The sequence below is a fragment of the Silene latifolia genome, chromosome 5 (assembly GCF_048544455.1).
Source record: "Silene latifolia isolate original U9 population chromosome 5, ASM4854445v1, whole genome shotgun sequence".
Lineage (NCBI taxonomy): Eukaryota > Viridiplantae > Streptophyta > Magnoliopsida > Caryophyllales > Caryophyllaceae > Silene > Silene latifolia.
Window position 1 is genome coordinate 10,913,149 of NC_133530.1, and position 13,561 is coordinate 10,926,709.

At 35.0% G+C, this 13,561-nt stretch overlaps 2 protein-coding genes across 2 annotated transcripts; one reads left to right on the forward strand and one right to left on the reverse strand.

Moving 5' to 3' along the window:
* On the reverse strand, nucleotides 1–2,826 carry LOC141654814 (receptor-like protein EIX2). Its single transcript, XM_074461929.1, has one exon. The coding sequence runs from the start codon at nucleotides 2,824–2,826 to the stop codon at nucleotides 1–3; it is 2,826 nt and encodes a 941-aa protein (XP_074318030.1).
* A 4,796-nt stretch (nucleotides 2,827–7,622) lies between these two features.
* Nucleotides 7,623–11,232, forward strand: LOC141656674 (putative inactive receptor kinase At4g23740). Its single transcript, XM_074463648.1, has 2 exons — nucleotides 7,623–9,843; nucleotides 10,387–11,232. Exons 1-2 carry the CDS (start codon nucleotides 8,610–8,612, stop codon nucleotides 11,040–11,042), a joined length of 1,890 nt encoding a protein of 629 aa, XP_074319749.1. The 5' UTR covers nucleotides 7,623–8,609; the 3' UTR covers nucleotides 11,043–11,232.
* Nucleotides 11,233–13,561: the final 2,329 nt, after the last annotated feature.

Consider the following 13,561-nt stretch of genomic DNA (forward strand, 5'->3'; position numbering starts at 1 on the left):
TTAATAATCGGTACTTCTAACCCATATAGCACACATCCGGTCTTTTGTGTCTTCATAGAATCGGAAAAAGGCATGTCTCCAAGTTCTTTTTAGAACTAAAGTACCGAAAACTCCCCAAAATCCTGTGATAAATCCAAGTATCACACTTATGCACAGTCCTAGGATAAAGTTGTCTTTTGTCTCGTGCTTGCCATTTCCATTTGGTTCAATAATGGGTGTTTCATCTCTACCACATTTTGGGAGCGGTTCTCCGCAAAGTCCGGGGTTCCCCATGTATGATGAAGCATCAAAACTTTGCAATTGTGTGCCAACCGGAATCTTTCCAGTCAAGTTATTGTCTGAAATATCTAACACGGTCAGAGTGCTTATTTGAGACAAACTTTGAGGGATTTCACCAGAGAGATGGTTATGCGATAAATCAAGATATTCCAAAGAGGTCAGTTGACCAATTCTTGACATAATAACTCCGTTAAGATTGTTTCGTGATAGATTCAAGAATTTTAAACCAACGAGAGTTGATATGCCTTCTGGAATATGGCCTTCTAGCTTATTGTTGGAAATATCAATGCCTTTAAGTAATCTTAATGATTTGCTACCACCAAACTCCTGTACTTTTCTTTTCCACATCACTAGTGTGCTATCATATACTGCTTCTAGATAACTCCCCAAAACAATATCCAATTGTGGAGAGGACTCATCTGTGTTGACCATGCTTTCCAGTTTGTACAAACATCTCGGGATGGTTCCGGAAATGTGATTGTTTGAAATGTCTAAGATTTGGAGTTGAGAAAGATCACAAATGCTAGTAGGTAGACCACCAAAAAAATTATTATTTTGTAGGGTAAGAATGCCAAGATTTTCGAAACTATGCCCAAAGCTAGGGGGTATATGGCCAATCAAGTAATTATATGCAAGGTCGAGAATCACCAATGACTTGCAATTTACTAGAGATACTGGTAATTCACCAGATAGATTGTTGTTGCTCAAGTGTAGTGCATTGAGCTGATGTAACGCACCCATGGATGATGGTAAATTTCCCTGAAAATTGTTGTTCTCTAGATGGAGGCTAAATAATTGATCGAGATAGCTCCAACAATCCGGAATGTTTTCTGAGAACAAGTTGTTTGATAGGTCAAGCATGAAAAGAGACCTTGGGGTTTGTGGGCACAATAAACGAGCAAGCCCTTTTGAAAACTGGTTGTACTTTAGATACAGGATTGAAACATTTTTGCTTAAAAATGATGGTATTTCACCTTCAAAATAGTTGGATTCTAGGTTAATGCTATAGACATTGTTAAAGGTGACTGGTACATCTGGAATTGTACCATGAATCATATTGTTAGACAGGTCTAGCATGTTAAATCTCGGCCCCAAGCTCGAGTTCCAAAAAGAAATAGGAATGGTGTCTGAAATACTCGCATTGGATATATCAAGCATCAACAAGTTTTTTTGAGTTAGAAGCCACCTTGGGAAATAAGGGCCTATCTTACATAACCTTAAATCGAGGCTATCTAGCTGAAATGGTGGAATCCAATAAGAGCTAATCTTAACAACTACTGCTGTGTTATATGACAAGCTCAGCGCACGTAGTTTTGAGAGGTTAGATAGGTGGGCGATTTTGAGAGTTCCGTTCAAATAATTTGAAGTAAGATACAACCTCTCAAGCATCGTAAGTCGTCCAAGGGATTGAGGAATAGTACCACTCAGCTGATTATTAGCGACGTCTAATACCCTCAAGGAAGAAAAGAAGCCAATGCTATCTGGAATCGAGCCCCAAATTTGGTTTTTGCTTAACTGTAGAGACACTAATGGTTTGTGTGGACATGAAGAAAAGGATTGGACGATGTCAGAGAACTTGTAGCTGAGACCGGTATAAGGCAAGGCTAGGGTTTGCAAGCTACATAAATCATCAAGGCGTTTCATTGAACGTCCAGACGATTGCAAATTATTTCCAAACATCTGATTTGCCGAGAGGTCAAGATAGGTAAGGCTAGTCTCAAGTCCAGTCAAGTTGAACAACCACTCAAATATTGACGTGTCATTCAAGTTATTTTCTGCAAGGCTGAGGACACTAAGTGTTGTGGATGAATTCGTATATGAAAGAGAAGATGGCGAGTTTAGAGATAGTCCACAGTCATCCAAACGAAGCTTTCGTAAGGATGGAAGGTTGTTAACAATAGAGAGCCAAGTATTTGTAACAACACTTAGATCAATGCCACTCAAATCAACTTCCCTTAACAGCCTCATACGTGAAAGCCACCACAAGCTATCCACCCTCATGTTAAAAGGCCGAACTTTAAGGTCAAGGGATGTTAGTCTTGAAAGATTTCTGATTTCTTGAGGAATCACACCCGTAAACCCAGCATATGAGAGGTTAAGGTGTTCTAAGCTAGCAAGTGAACCTATAAATTTCGGTAATGCTTCTGTGAAATTATTAATACTTAGGTCTAAATATTTCAAATGCTTCAAGTCAAGAAGAGAATTACCGAGTGTACCTTCTAAACAAGGCTGGAAGCCACTATTATCAGAGACGAAGCCACCAAGTTTGAGACTGATGACATGGCCAAATTGGTTGTTGCAGCGAATACCGTGCCATTGGCAGCATTCCTGACTGCGCCCCCAATCATCGAGGTACCCACAATGGTCGACACGAATGCCCTGTTTAAAGTGAAGCAGGGCATCTCTCTCACTCTCAACACATTGGACGTGGTTGTCGTTAACCTCTGATGACGATGATGCAACTTTGCAACTATAGAAAGTTAGCAAGGCATAAAAGAATACTAGGAGAAGGTTATTATATAATTTGGGTGGAAAATTGTGTGTCATTTTTTTCGTAAAATTATTCTGTTTAAATGTAATATTGAGTGAATTTGTGATATTTGTTTGGTTGATTAGAACGTTAGTGTATGCATGTATTTATAGATCAGTCTGTACAAATCACCTTGTACCGTGATAGTGATCATAGACTAAGACATATTTGCCCCATTCTCTACGTTTTCTGAATTGCTGGTGAATTTCCAACGTTCGTACAAAGTTAAGTCTTCGTCGTCGTGGTTAATATGTTCGTGATTGATACTTGTACGGTAAAGGTTGACCAATTGTTCAAGACTCAAGTCTTGGCCTTCTGGAGTTTAACTTGGAACTAAACGTTTCAACGACAATTCATACTCGTTTTCGCTGACGGGATAGTTAGAGAATTCTGATGCGGGGTATTAATGGTAAGTTCAAGAAAAGTTTATAAAAATTGTGAGGCGTTTTTAATAAAAGTTTTGTGAAAAGTTGCTCCGTATTAAACTCGTTCTTTATACTCCGTAGTTTATTGGGTGGACTGACAAATAGGTCATTTTGGATGGGAAAATGTGTCGGATGTGTAATCGCCAATCAGTTATGAGTAGGGATGTCAGTGGGGCGGGTTTTGGCGGATCTCGCCCCGCACCCGCCCCACTTGAGGCGGGCGCGGGTAATGATTTGACGGGTCATGGGGCGGGGATGGGTTTCAAATGTATCATTCGCCGCGGGTCGTGGGGCGGGGATGGGTATCACATGAAACCCGCCCCATACCCACCTCGCCCCACACCCGCCCCGCTCCGCATGTCCCCGCTCCGCATGTCCCCGCTCCGCTTATACCCGCCTCACTCATCTCCAAATCACCAACCCACCTATAATAAGTAGTAGTAATTATACTATAATAATAAAAGAAAATTATAACAAGAGGATAAAAAGCCCAAACCAATGATACTTGGTAAGAATGCTAACGGAGCTTTAGATGATTTAAGGGAACAACGAGTGAAGCTCTGTTAATTTGATCAAGCAGCTTTGTTTACTTTGGACATGCGTTTCATTGTTTGTAAAACTCTTTCATGGTTTGAAAAACTTGTGTACAAGTTAATTGAATGTATATTTTGCGAAAACTTATTTGTATAAGTAGTACGACTAGTATATTTTAGATTTTAGATTTATATTTTTAAAAATTGTTTATGAGGAGATAGGTAATTTGGCGGGTCAACGGGTCCCCGTGGGGCGGGGACGGGTTTGAAAAGTTCAACCCACCGCGGGTCGTGGGGCGGGTGTGGGTACACATTATAGATTCGCGGGACGGGTGCGGGTTACCCCTCCTCCGCACCCACCCCGCCCCATTGACATCCCTAGTTATGAGCAAGGGCTGATTGAGAACATAAATTTTCAAATTGAGTAAAGTCGAATAGGGTCAATTTGAATTTAGATCATACTCGAGTGCACATCGGGCATAAGTCGAGTTTGATCAATTCCGATGAGTATAAATAACTACTCCGTATTTGAAACATATTTCCGCAAAGGCGTGTTGATTGAAAATTGGAAATGGGTCGAAATAGTTTTAAGCCATGTTTTTTTGGACTGCAATTGTTTGAACTTAACTTAATGAAGCTGAACTGATCTGAACTGAAACAAAAATAAAAAGATAATAATAATAATAATAATAACAATAAATAGTATAATTACAATAATACCAATAATAATAATAAATATTACAATAATATTATTCATTAATAATAATAATAATAATAATATATTAATATAATATAATAATAATCTAATAAGTAATATAAAAGAGTAAATTGATAAACAGTACCAATATAAGGACCCATTTTTATAAACAGTACTAAGACTACTAACATAATCAATAATTCGTAATCAGTACCAAAATATTAATTTTTATCTATGAATAGTACCAAGTCGCCTAAAAATCTCATCTTAACCCACTATATAAAGTCCAAGAAACCATCATTTATGTACAAATCTTGACTCATCAACTTCCAAACTCCCTCTATTAGATGAAAATACATGTAAAGTAGGAAAAAAAATGAAGTAAAAAGGCGACTTGGTATTATTTGTAGATAAAAGTTATTATTTTGGTACTGTTTACGAATTATTGATTATGTTGGTACCGTTTATAAAAAAGGTCTTTATATTGATACTGTTTATCAATTTACTCTATAAAAAATAAAATAGTAATATAATAATAAATATAGTAATATAAATGATAATATTATTAGTAATATTATAATATATTAAATAATATAATGTGTTAATAATAATAACTAAAAAGCAAATATGATAAGTATAATATAAATATTATAAATAATAATAATAATAATAATAATAATAATAATAATAAATATTAATACTAATAATATTGCCATTAATCATAATAATAAAATAATAACTAAATATAACTAAATTAATAATAATAATATAATAATATATTAATAATAAAAATAGTAAATAAATTATTATAATAACAATGAAAACAATAAGAATATATTGTAAAATAAGAATAATAATATTAATGTTGAAATAAATTAATGTGAACTGAACTAAACTAAACTAAACTGATCTGAACTGAACTGAATTGAATTGAATAGAGCTGAACTGAACTAAATTTAACTTAACTTAATAAAGCTAAATTGAACTGAACTTATTAAAACTGAAATTAAGTCTAAAAGAACATGACCTTAGTTAGCCATTTATTTATAGATCAGTCCGTACAAATCACCTTGTACTGTGATAGTGATCATAGACTAAGACATATTTACCCCATTCTCTACGTTTGCTGAATTGCTGGTGAATTTACAACGTTCGTACGAGGTTAAGTCTTGGTCGCCAATAGGTCTTGGTATAGACGGGTGGGGCGAACAGACGGGTAAAGATCTCTAATAAAATGGATAGGGGGGACAAGGTGGGACACCCCCATGTGCTTTTCACTTTATGGCAAATGGGTATTTTGTGAGGGGAAGTGGTATCCGTCTATACGTATAGACGGATAGTGTCCGTCTATAATGAGAATTTGTGCTTGGTCGCTGTGGGTCTTGGTCTTCTGGAGTTTAACTTGGAGCTAAACTTTTCAACGACAATTCATGCTCGTTTTCGCTGACGGGGTAGTTAGAGAATTCTGATGCGGGGTATTAATGGTAAATTCAAGAAAAGTTAATAAAAATTGTGAGGCGTTTTTAATAAAAGTTTTGTGAAAAGTTGCTCCGTATTAAACTCGTTTTTTACATAAATTCTCACTTTAGATGGACACTATCTGTCTAAAGTTGTAGATGGATATTGTCTCTCGCAAAATGAGAGTGGATAGTGCAACTGAGTGGGAAATGGATACCTCACTTGCTGTCCCACTTGCATTTTGTGAGAGACCACTATTCGTCTGATAGTGTCCGTGTACAATGAGATGATTGCGTTCTTTATACTCCGTAGTTTATTGGGGTGGACTGACAAATAGGTCATTTTGGATTGGAAAATGTGTTGAGATTGGAAAATGTGTTGGATGTGTAATCCTCAATCAGCTATGAGCAGGGGCTGGCTGATTGAGAACCGAAATTTTCAAATTGAGTAGAGTCAATTCGAATTGGGTTAATTTGAATTTAAATCATACTCGAGTTCACATCGGCCATAAGTCGGCTGATCAATTCCGGCGAGTATAAATAACGACTCCTCCACTTGGCGGTCATTTGTTGTCTTTTCCATTTTTTAAATGATCAATTGTTGTCATTTCTATACTATTAAGAATGAACTTGATGAGCAATTTGATAATTCACCTTTAATTTGGTTCACTTGTCATTTAGTAATTGGTCTCCTCCTCTTTCCTTGGTCTTTGTGCCAAAGGACAACAATTGACCATTTAACCGAGACAGAGGAAGTATTTGAAACATATTTCCGCAATTAAAAGAAAAAGAGGCGTGTTGATGAAAATTGGAAATGGGTCGAAATAGTTTTATTGAAGCCATTAGAGCAATAAAACCCACTTATTGGAATTGGTTGGCCCACGGGCTTATTCACCAATTCAACAGTATGGAATTGGGCTTTATTTGTCTTGGACTTGAAATTTGAGTGGATGCCCATATTTTGCAATTGATAGACTATACCATTATAACTGGTGGTGTAGAATTGGTACTGCTTTAAAATTTTGAGTTTTATTTTAAAGTTAACTGAAATTTATAACAAAAGTATTTGAACTCACATACTTAAAAATAACAAAACAAATAAACTTTAAAAAAACTCAGAAAAATTACATATAAATTCGAATAAATGTATATGATTGTACAATGCCTATATAACTTGAAGTATAGTAGTATTTTCCATATTTTGATGCCAACCTAATCCCAGTTGTAATGGTAGGCTTGCATGTTTTATTCACAAATATTGTAAAATTTGCAATAATTTGCGTTTTTAAATTCGTATATGGTTTTGCTTTATAAAATAACAAAAGGATTTTTTGGGACATATTTCTTCCATTTTATGTGATTGTATAAGTCTCTAATATTCCTTACTAAAATTAATATTTTTTAACATCATAAACAATAGAATGAAATATATAGCATATTAAATAAGATCATAATCATAATTCAACCAAAAATAGTAAAACCGTTATAATATGGGCGTAAATGGGGCTCATGCTGATCCAACAAACAATTGATTACATAGCCGGTAAGATAAAATTTAGTGGTTAAAAACTTGGATGAAATTCTGAAAGAAGTCGGGTTTAGACATTTCCAAGAGCAATCTTGTGAAGTGTTTACGTCTTGAGGCTATGTCTTCTAAATTTCGAGTTTGTTTCTAACTGTTGACTTACCCGTGGTTTGCAGGCTATCACGTCACGTATATCGGGTTTACAAAAGATAACAGCTGCAGGGCCCTCAACACAAAAAAAATTGATTAAATATGGTTAGTTGTCTCAAGTTTTGTCTTCACATGCATGAATATGATGCACCATTCCTGATCATGCTGCAGTGCTGCACACATATAATAACTCTCTGTTTTCTTGACTGAGAGATCATTATTGCAATTCTATCTACTTACTCAACCAAACCCTATACACTACCAACTTCAAAATTTCCACATAAATACCTAATTAATTACTGTATCATCTTAATTATCTTTCACTGATCCATACTCAATGTTTTGTACCCTCTTGTCTCTATTCATTAACTTCCCTATTTCAACCAATTAAACTACTTATATTTTTCCCATATGCTTAATTCCAACATCACTTCTCTCCCATGATTCCTATTAATCACATTTTGCAAGTAAAAAATTCAAGTTATTTTGACTCTGGTAAGTTTTGTATAAAATCGTTGTATTTATCTGAATTGTTAGTGAAACTCGAGAGATCTTACCCGATAAAAGTGGATATTGGTAAGTAGAATAAGATTCGATTTACTTTGAATCGACAGTTAGTTTTGTATAAGATAATCTGTGTGGTACTCAAGTCGGTCAACATCATATTTACCCTTATAACTCTCGTTACACCAAAAGAAATTGTTTTTGTTTTTATGTGAAACTATTCATGTTACACATTTCAATGCTCTATTGCAGAAAAGTAAATAGCTTTGACTTGTTAGGTAAGAAAAAAAAAATGTTTTTGTTTTAATATTAATTACGTAATTGAATTTGCTAATAATGTTTTTCGTACTACTACAATGATCTTATGGTTGTTGCCACAGTTGACCATTGATACATAATTACCTCAACATTAATATTACTATAAATGCATAATTACTTCACCTGTATCATGTTATTTTTCTATTTATACATATGTATTTCTTTCCTAGATTACAAACCCTAATCAAAACATGAACAAATTTGGAATCATTTTCACATCAATCATACTCCTTAGATTCACATTACTACATATTAATGGAGAACCATTTGAAGACAAACAAGCATTGCTAGACTTCCTACAAAAATCGTCGTATTCGCGGTATCTAAACTGGAGTCCAGTGACTCCTGTCTGTACTAGCTGGACTGGTGTAACCTGCAATGATCAACAAACCCTGGTTGTAGCTCTTAGACTACCAGGGTTCGGGTTTCGAGGCTCGATTCCTAATAACACACTTGGTCGTCTTACTGGATTACAAATATTAAGCTTAAGAAACAATTTGATTTCAGGTCAATTTCCATCTGATTTTTCTAAGTTGTGGAATTTGACATCTTTATATCTTCAATTTAATCGGTTTTTCGGTCCTCTGCCGTTAAATTTCTCTGTTTGGCCGAATCTTGGTGTTATTAATTTGTCTAATAATAAGTTTAATGGAAGTATTCCTCGGTCTTTTTCGAGTTTGATTCGTCTTACAACACTTGATCTTTCAAGTAATTTGTTTTATGGTGAAATTCCGGATTTCGGTTCACCGAGTTTAAGGTACTTGAATTTATCAAATAATCATTTAAATGGGACATTGCCTAAGTCTCTTGTTAAGTTCCCGAGTTCTTCGTTTTCCGGTAATAATGTTACCGTTGAGGTGGCAATTCCGCCGTTGCCATCAACTTTATCTCCCTTTAGCCAACCGGTTCGAGTTCATGAATCAAAGAAGAAGATAAGTGAGACAGCATTGTTGGGGATAATACTAGGAGGGTTTGCATTGGTGTTTGTTTTAACCGCGGTTTTGGTGGTCGTTCTCTACGCGAAAAAAAATGGTATGAAGCAACAAAAGGAGGTAGACGAGGGAATTAAGAAGGGAAAAATGGTTACGGAGAGTCGAGAAGAGAAGAATGGGAGGATGACGTTTTTTGAGGGATCAAAATTGGTATTTGACTTAGAGGATTTATTAAGGGCCTCGGCCGAGGTTCTTGGTAAGGGTGCTTTCGGAACAACCTACAAGGCCTCCCTCGAGGACTCGACTATTGTAGTGGTGAAGCGGTTGAAGGAGGTGTCGATAGGAAAACGGGAATTTGAACAACAAATGGAGGTTGTTGGTAATATCAAGCATGAAAATGTGGTTGCTCTTAGAGCTTATTATTATTCCAAAGATGAGAAACTTATGGTTTATGATTATTTCAACTCTGGCAGCTTATCAACAATGTTACATGGTATGAATTATTTAATCGTATTTTCGTTTTATCTACGAATTTTCATATATTTGTCGCATTCACAATATAAGATAATTAAACTTTGGGTTTTTCTATGATGTATCCTGTGTTTTCCCGGGTTCTACAATATATACTTACCTTTTCAAAATCACACAAGATGCCCTGAACTCAATAAATTGTTCTGCATATACCCTAAATGGTAAAATTTGACAATTTTAAATATTTTATTTGGGCGGTTTAAGTTGATTACTCATCTAGAATACGTAAAGCTATTAATATAATCCTTATATACTCATCAATGCACAATTTTTGTGATAATATGTGACCATTAAAAAACTCGAATTTGGACATTTAGGGTATTTTAGGAACTAATGTGGGAGTTTAGCGGTATATCAGATGTTTCTTAAAAATCGAGGGTATATGGTAGAATTCAGGAAAACACAGGGGTACATCGTAGAAAATCCCTTAAACATTAGATTCAGTCTCATGTAAGAATTTGTGATTTAACCTAACGAATAATTTGATATGCTCTTGTTTTTGCAGGGAAGAGAGGAGAAAATCCGACAACATTAGATTGGGAAACCCGACTTAATATTGTGATAGGAGTAGCTAAAGGACTAGCACACATCCACACTTACAACAATGGGAAACTAGTCCATGGAAACATAAAATCCTCAAACATATTCCTTAACCATTTAAACCATGGTTGTGTATCTGACCTTGGTCTAGCAACTATGGTCACCCCATCGGCCCCACAGGTCCAACGACTAGCTGGTTATCGAGCCCCTGAAGTGACCGATCCAAGGAAATCAACCCAAGCCTCAGATGTGTTTAGCTTTGGTGTTCTTATACTAGAACTCCTTACAGGAAAGTATCCCTTAGAGGAAGAGGTGTCCTTAGTGAGATGGGTGAACTCGGTCGTTCGAGAAGAGTGGACAGGTGAAGTATTTGATGTAGAGTTGTTAAGGTGCCCTAATGTTGAGGAAGAAATGGTGACAATCCTACAACTTGGGATGGCTTGTGCTGAGAAGACCCCAGAGCGACGGCCGAAAATGTGGGAGGTGGTTAGAATGGTAGATGATTTTCGACGAGGATTCCCGGGCACCCACCCGTCTTCAGAAGTCTCGAGTCCTACACCGGCATCATCCCTTTCACATATGGGTGATATAGGGTCTACTTCTACTTCTGTGGCACAATGAGCATAGCTTGTTTTTGTAGGTAGCATTAGTTGTACCTAGAAATATTTCCGTATTAAACTGCTAGTTTAGACCCCGTGCAATGTATTTATCTTCTTGGGTTTTGATCAAGCAACCAGAAGATGCAATTCGTTATGACTCGTATTTGTCTAATGTTGTGTTATAAAAGTCCTCTTTGTTAGGGTGATTTTGCTACATTGAGGCACATAGATTTGAATGAATTAGATGTTATTTTCAAGGATAATTAGGTGACCAAATAAAGCCATCCTTGCTAAAGTCAATATTTATGCATGCTTCCCAGCTACTGTACCTTTTGTAGGTGACTGCAGGCAGTAATTGCTTGTTAATTAATGAAGTATACGAGATGCTTGATGGACGACGGTGGTCATCGAAGACGATATAGTTCCTTGTCTATGACGATATTTTTTCTTAAAACTCATGTTTTTATTCGGTTTCTTCTTCATTTATTCGTAGACAGATTAATCGTGTGGCACACGAACTTGCTCAAGTACGCCCTTTGGTTATTAGGTAGACAATTCTGGCAAGAGGAATTTCCTCCGAATATATCGTTTGTATTACCGAATTCGATATGGCTATGAATTAAGGCTAGACCTAGCAAACAGGTCAACCAGGTCGGGTTTGGGTCGGGCCATTTTGAATTTATAAACTTCGGGTCGAATCGGGTCATTTCAGGTTCAGGTCATTTTTGGATTAGCTATTTTCAAATTATTTATGGATAATAATCAGTTTGCAACAATAAACATTCGGGTTAGGTTATACCAAGTCGAATCAATTCAGGTTCGGGTCTTAAGTTTGGATGTCGAGTCGGATTCGGGTCAATTTTGTCATGTCTAATTAACCCCTTGATGGCAAAAGAAGGTATTTATTGGTCAATCGCAGTTGAAGAAGATTTTGGTGTGTAAGGCAAAAGAAGGTATTTATTGGTCAAGTGGTCAACAACTAAAAGTCAACTCTCCGGCCTTTATTGATTCAATGCCCTAGATAGTAGATACACTCTATCTAGCAAGCAAAATAAAACGATTTAGTGGACATAACCCTATGTACAAGCATAAATTCATTGGCATGCTAAAGTGGTGTGTAAGTGTGTTGGGCTCTAGCAATATTTAGATTATTTTAAAATTTGGAAAGTAAAATAAAAGAAAGATGCACCAACAACAACGATGTGTCAATTGAAATAAACATATCATTAGTAATCACGTGTTTACTTTTAAATGTTCTCTTTTTTTTTTTTTACTCTTATAGTTATATAGTGTGATTTTCTATTAATGATGTGTGCATTATGTATTGTAGGTTCTTGTGTTAAAGATTACTTCCAACAATTAATCAAAGTCTAATCCCAATGTAGCTATGACTAGTGTTGATCAAATGAATCTAGTCCGCTAGCCCAATGGACCTAACACTTTTTTTTTTTTTCTAGGCTACGTTTCGGCCTAAAAGAGCCTATGTCCTAGCCAAGAAAAGGTCTAGCGTATTTTTGAGTCAATTTTAGACCAAGGGTTACTTGAACAACACTTACCACTTGAGTATGCACACTAGAATTTAAGACGAATAATTTTTTTCTATAGAGATCACACCTTTGGGAAGAGTAACAATAATATGATCATGTATTATAAAGTGCTTTGATACGGAGTATATTATCTATATGTGTTGAGTTATGTAATGAGCTGTTTGGTTCATGCGTTGTGAATATTTCGATTCTCATGAATTATAATTTCGTTGCCTCATTTTTGTAAAATTGGGGAAGTGGAACTTTCTATGAGATAAAATTCCTACAAAAATGTAGGAAGTTGTTTACCAATCCCCCCTACTACTAAGAGAATAAAAATTCTTTTAGTTTTCCCTCCAAAAAGCATCTAGCTAAATAAGGTAGTAATAAATAAAATTTTCTTTCATACCCTTCAAAAAAAAAAAAAAAATTCTTTCATTACATTATTATATTTTCAATGAATATATTCTTATAAATAAACTCTAATTTTTTAAATAAATTCATAATTATGATTTTTTTCATTAAAATAAAATAAAATTGATATTAAATTATAAAGTATAAGTTGCTAAATTTTTCAGTAATGCAATAATTATTATTGTAGAGAATAACTTGACACATGCTTACTATTAGCTTCGTGACAAAAAAAAACATTCACTAAAAAAAATTTACAACTTAAATAATTTTTTTTATTAGTTTTCCATTTCAATTCTTTTGTTTCATATCAAAATACAATGAAGTGAACTGATAAATATTAATGAGGTGCAAATTTTAAAAGTATAAATCCTCCTATATACTAAGAGAAAACAACTTCTCTAAAGTTTTCCCTCCAAAGTGCTCAAAATTATATATGGAAACAAATTAGATTTTCATTTATTAAACTAATTTTCCATTTAAAATAATCTATACATAAAAACTGTATCTCCTATTATTAACTTCGTGACGAAAAAAGTTTTTTTTTAAAAAAATTTGATGTAGTTAAAATATTTTCATAAAAAACACAATTCATGGAATTATT

Excerpts from the sequence above, each read along its gene's own strand:
- LOC141654814 (XM_074461929.1), bottom strand. The coding sequence starts at position 2,826 with ATGACACACAATTTTCCACCCAAATTATATAATAACCTTCTCCTAGTA.
- LOC141656674 (XM_074463648.1), top strand. The coding sequence starts at position 8,610 with ATGAACAAATTTGGAATCATTTTCACATCAATCATACTCCTTAGATTC. Across the intron at positions 9,844-10,386 it reads CTTATCAACAATGTTACATG|GGAAGAGAGGAGAAAATCCG; the intron begins GTATGAATTATT and ends TTGTTTTTGCAG.